Source organism: Nicotiana tabacum, chromosome 5, assembly GCF_000715075.1.
Source record: "Nicotiana tabacum cultivar K326 chromosome 5, ASM71507v2, whole genome shotgun sequence".
NCBI lineage: Eukaryota > Viridiplantae > Streptophyta > Magnoliopsida > Solanales > Solanaceae > Nicotiana > Nicotiana tabacum.
In genome coordinates this window covers 50,300,123-50,305,700 of record NC_134084.1, presented here as the reverse complement: position 1 = coordinate 50,305,700, position 5,578 = coordinate 50,300,123, and the positions used below count along the sequence as shown (strand labels likewise).

Genomic DNA, 5,578 nt, shown 5'->3' with positions numbered 1-5,578 from the left:
CCTTAGTTAAGGCTCCCCACCTAATTCTCGGGCTTTCTCGAGCAAACCTTTTCCTCTTCTTTAATATAATACCAACGTCCATCACCAAGAGCCTATGCCGCGTCTCAAGTATCTCACCTGGAATCACCTTGGAATCCTTGCACAACCCTTTGTCACACCTCATGAGGAGGAGATAGTCAATCCGAATCTTCGCCATCGCATTTTGAAATGTAACCAAATGTTCCTCCCTCTTCAGAAAGGTAGAGTGCGCAATCACCAATCCAAAAGTCTTAACGAAGTCCAACAACGAGGTACCTCCTCCAAAAGGATATTTTTCGAAATTTTTACTTCAGATCACTCACAAAAATTCAAAAACAACCCAAAATTATATTCATGTCCAAATATAACTCTAATTTTCAAATATTATTTTCACTTAAATTTTTTCCACTTTTTCCAAAATTTTACAATTCTTATGTCCAAACGCTCACTAAGATATGTGCTTAAACCCTGGTGGTGAAGATTTTAATTGGACTAAATTAAATTTTTTCCTTTGGGTAAGTGAGTGCTTAAACAAACAAAAAAAAAGAGTAAAAACTTGGAACCTCTCAACCTGGAACGTCTCATCTTAATTCTTATCATTTTGGTTCCCTATGCAGTGCGCTATGGAGCTTCAATTGTCTTCCACTTTCCTCTCATCCTCCATCTCCAGCCCCTATTTGATGATAGTCCCCAAACAACATATAAACCAACAAAAAGCACAAGTTTTGAGTATCAAATCATCAAGTTTAAATCCAGAAAACACTTCGGGAGGCCTGCAAAAAAGTTCAAAGAAAGATCTGTCTCGTTTACTGAGAACAGAAGCCGCTATTAGAGGTATCGAGAGGAAAGCCGACTCTGAGAAATACACTAACCTTTGGCCCAAAGCTGTTTTGGAGGCTCTCGATGATTCTATTAAACAAAACCGTTGGGACTCTGCTCTTAAGGTTTTTTTACTTCATACACTAATAAATTTCTGAATACATTTTATAAGGGTTTTTTCTTGCCTTGTAGTTGAAATATAAAGGAGTTAAAATTCATAAGAAGGGATTCAATACAACAACAACAACAAACCAGTAAAATCTCACGGGGTCTGGGAAGTAGAATGTAGGCAAACCTTAGCCCTACCTCGGAGGGGATGGAGAGGCTGTTTCCGGTTGACCCTCGGCTTATAGATTGCCAAAAAAAAAAAGGAGAAAAAAAGAACCAAATTGAAATGTAAAAGAAGATAGAGTTGGAACTAATATAATGTGAATAATCATTCATTTTCGTTGTTATATCCCATGGTTTAAGGTTCTTATGTCTCCGCTATTTACCATTGGGCTTCATTGTTAGTATGAAACAGACCGAGGTGATTTAATAGCTTGTTTGGCCAAGCTGCAAAACTCAGCTTTAGTTTATTTTGAGAAGTGTTTTTCTCAAAAGTACTTTCGTGAGAAACAGTTTGTGTTTGACTAATTAATTTGTTTTAGCAACAATTAGTGTTTGTCCAAACTTTTAAAAACTGCTTCTAAGTGTATTTTTTTCAAAAGTGATTTTCACAAAAGTACTTTCGGAGAGAAGCTACGTTTTTCCGCTTCTCCAAAACTGCTTCTGCTCAAAAGCACTTTTTTTTCTTCTTCTAAAGTTTGGCCAAACACTTCAAACTTTGAAAAAAAATGCTTTTGACTTTGAAGAAGCTTGGTCAAACTTGCTATTAATTTGGCCATAAAATGCATTCTCCATTGCTTTCTTGCATCAACTTCTAAGTGTCATCAAACTGCTTATTATTGAATCTTGTACATACTCTCAATCTTCATGCTAGTGCACCCATATGGTGTTGTAGATTTCTCTGCAACCTATGCAGCAATGGCTATATTCTTGTCAGATACAGCTTTCCTAGTTACAAAATCGCTAACTGTCACTTTCAAATAGTGCAACCGATCATCTTTGCTTAGACCTTTTAGTGAGTTGGAATAATTTTCTAAGACTGGCTTGAAACATTTCTCTTCAAGCACCTTCATTTGCAAGCCTTTTGTTATTCTTCTGTTTAACTCTTGATCACATGCTCGACTAAAATGGAGGGGAGACTAGAAAAATGGGTAAACTCTTGTATGTTAATGTTTAATATTGTAATTCTAAATCGTGAAGTCATAAGTAGTATTTCTTTATTTACTTTGGGTTGCATTATCCATTTATGAATCTTCGGTTGCATACAAATATTGAAGCCTATGTCCACAATAGTTTGGATTGAGGCTTAGTTGATTGACTCACCAGAGGCTTATGTAGTCGTTACTGTGTTCCAAATAAAACTGTAGATAAAACTCGTATTTATTGTTTTAACAATTTTTCTGACAGAAATGTGTTCTTACTATTAGATTTTTGGCCTTCTTCGCAAGCAACATTGGTATGAGCCAAGATGCCACACATATGCTAAGCTTTTGGTAATGCTCGGCAAGTGCAAGCAGCCAAATCAAGCTAGCTTACTTTTTGAGATCATGCTAGCCGATGGGCTTCAACCAACACTAGATGTTTACACTGCACTTGTTAGTGCATATGGCTTTAGTGGCCTCCTTGATGAAGCGCTGCGCACCATTGATGATATGAAATCAGTTAGTAATTGCAAGCCTGATGTGTATACTTACTCAATCCTTATTAATTGCTGCACTAAATTTCGTCGTTTTGATATGATTGAATATATTTTAGCCGAGATGGCATATTTGGGAATAGAATGTACTTCTGTGACTTACAATACCTTAATTGACGGCTATGGTAAAGCTAAGCTGTTTGAGCTGATGGAAAGCTCCTTGACAGATATGATCGAAAGTGAGACTGCCTCTCCAGACGTTTTCACCTTGAATTCAGTAATTGGGTCCTATGGTTGCTGTGGGAAACTTGAGATAATGGAGAAATGGTTTGAAAAATTTCAGGTAATGGGAATAAAGCCAGATGTTATGACATTTAACATTCTAATCAAGTCATATGGAAGAGCTGGCATGTATCAGAAAATGGAGTCTGTACTTGATTTTATGAGGAACCGGTTCTATTCCCCAACAGTTGTGACATACAATATTATCATTGAGATATTTGGGAAGGTGGGACTTATTATGAACATGGAAGAGTTTTTCCTACAGATGAAGCACCAAGGAGTGAAGCCAACCTCATTCACTTATTGCTCTCTTGTTAGTGCTTATGGTAGAGCTGGACTTTTGGAAAAAGTTGATTCAATCATGAGGCAAGTAGAGAATTCGGACGTAGTTCTGGATACTCCTTTTTTCAATTGCATCATTAGTACTTTTGGTCAAGCTGGTGATTTAGAGAGGATGGTGGCATTGTTCTTGGAAATGAAGGTCAGAAAATGTAAACCAAACTACATCACATTTTCTACCATGATCCAGGCCTACGATTCACAAGGGATGATCGAAGCTGCCAATGACTTGAAGAGTAAACTGATTACTGCTTGTGGTACTTTGGCTACTCATACTATCCAGCCTCTGTTTTTTCTTATGCATATCATTTTTGCTTCATTGTATGAATCCTCACAGACTTACAGTTAGTAGCATAAAACCGAGCTATTTAAGTTAGCTCCAACACATTTCTGGCTAAATGTAGATGATAATGAAAAAGGTTGTCGTATTCTCTAATAAATCAGCTTTTATTTTTCTCTGTTGTCTGTACTAAGTTATTCTTTCAATTGGCTGCTTGATATCTGACACTTTGTTGTTACATTTTCTTAGAATCAAATGAAATGATCAGAGGCTAGTACTGTTATTCTGTCACTGGAGGAAAACTTTCACGTGGAATTCTGTTCATCAATGTTGTGAAAGTGCGCAGAGTGTTATCTGCATGCGAGCTTGTAAGTGTTTGTGTTCTCTTGTTCATTGTCTCTGCGCTTTTGTTTGTGGGAACTCATCTAAACTCATTAAATGGCCTGAAGTTAAAAGGCTTTTAAGCAGTCAAAGTGGTGAGCCAAAGTTGAAGGCTTTCATGCACTCAAAGCTCATGCTTTTGGTTTGTGCAACTGAAGATTAATCTATTTTTATTAAATAGAAATCAAGTTTGTCTTAAACCCAAAAAAAATAAAGGGAAAGAAAAGAGAAAGAAGAAAGAGAAGTAGTGCTGCGACTGATGCCCTGACAGAGATGCCTTATTAGCTACTCCCTCCGTCTCAAATTATTTGTCGTGGTTTCTAAAAATAGTTGTCTCAAATTATTTGTCATTTTAGAAGTTCAAGAGTAAATTAATTATTTTTTTCCTATTCTACCCTTAATATTAATTGTTCTTGATGACTACAAATACCTTAATTATGAGTAAGTATTAAATGAGAAGAGATTATATCTTAAGACATAAATTAGGATAAAATAGTCAAAAACCTTTCCTATTTAATATTTTCTTAAGGGGCGTGTAAAAGAGAAACACGACAGATAATTTGAGGACGGATGGAGTATTTATTAGAATACATGTATTTACTGGAAGTGAAATACTGTATTTCCTCTCTTTTTGTTTTTGGATGTGAAATACTGTCGCTCTTGTAAATTCTCTTATATTTACTTGTTGAGAAAATACATATCATCTGTATATGTGTTTGACTATACTTCATCGTAACACTGTTGATCTATTTGTGTAGAAGGATGCTATAACAATTTGTAAATCAGATGGCATTGATCCAAGGAAAGAACATAGACATAGTGAGTCTATTTGCAGCGGTCAAACTTCTCTTCACATGTCTCTGTTAATTTGAAAGGCCTTAACTCACAACTAGACAGGATTGCGGTTTTAATGGTGGAGAGGGAGGACGTGATCAAGGGACGGCAATTTAAGATTGTAGAGCTCTTGCTGGGCAGCCACTTTGGTGTAACTTCTCTGTATAGCTTTATGGTTTGTCTGCCTGTGTATGAGAGAAGAGAGAAGATAGGTTCTAGTTATCTGGGATTTGACTCACAGCCATTCTCGAGGGTAGGGTCGGAGCAGGTCAGTGATGTAACAGGGCTTTTAAAAGGGCAAACCAATGCACATGGCGGAGCAGTATTAAAGCAGATGCTGATTCTTCCTTCTGAATTGGGTCTGTTTACCTCTTACTGGCTGCAAGCTGTGTGGCAGACATATGGAGCATTATAATGTAAGGCCATTTGCCAGCCCTTTGCTTGTTACCTGTTATTGGATATATAATTACAATTCATGTTTGACGCATCTCTAAATAATTCAAATGGATTCAGCACAAGCCTAAGAGGGAAAAAACCAAAAATTTCCATTAGAAACTGTTGAGTTACTGTCAGTGCTTCTGCCTTGTAATTGCTACTTTTGCTCTTTGAGGGATATTATCTCAGCTGATCCTTGTGGATACACCAATAGATCCATCTGTACAATATAGTAGGTTCTGTGGTTGACTGAGATTTAAGAAATTTTAATTTATGGTTGCACTTGTCCCCGCTCGGGGGTCCAGGTTGGGTTTGGAGGATGGTTACACTGGAACTCTTGCCCATGCACAAGTATTTGGTAGAATAGTCAAAGTGCACACAAATTGGACTAAATACTACCTTTAAAAAAACAAAAATAAAAGAAAGTGCATTTTTTTTGATAAGGT

The 5,578-nt window shown here is 36.8% G+C and overlaps 1 protein-coding gene across 2 annotated transcripts; it reads left to right on the top strand.

Moving 5' to 3' along the window:
• The first annotated feature begins 529 nt into the window (after positions 1 to 529).
• On the top strand, positions 530 to 5,342 carry LOC107802251 (pentatricopeptide repeat-containing protein At3g53170). 2 transcript variants are annotated; one of them, XM_016625718.2, is made up of 4 exons: positions 530 to 962; positions 2,373 to 3,459; positions 3,732 to 3,850; positions 4,622 to 5,342. In XM_016625718.2, exons 1-3 carry the CDS (start codon positions 630 to 632, stop codon positions 3,755 to 3,757), a joined length of 1,446 nt encoding a protein of 481 aa, XP_016481204.2. In that variant the 5' UTR covers positions 530 to 629; the 3' UTR covers positions 3,758 to 3,850; positions 4,622 to 5,342. The 2 variants fall into 2 exon arrangements, with proteins under 2 accessions (XP_016481204.2, XP_016481203.2); XM_016625717.2 differs by having other exon boundaries at positions 532 to 962; positions 2,373 to 3,621.
• Positions 5,343 to 5,578: the final 236 nt, after the last annotated feature.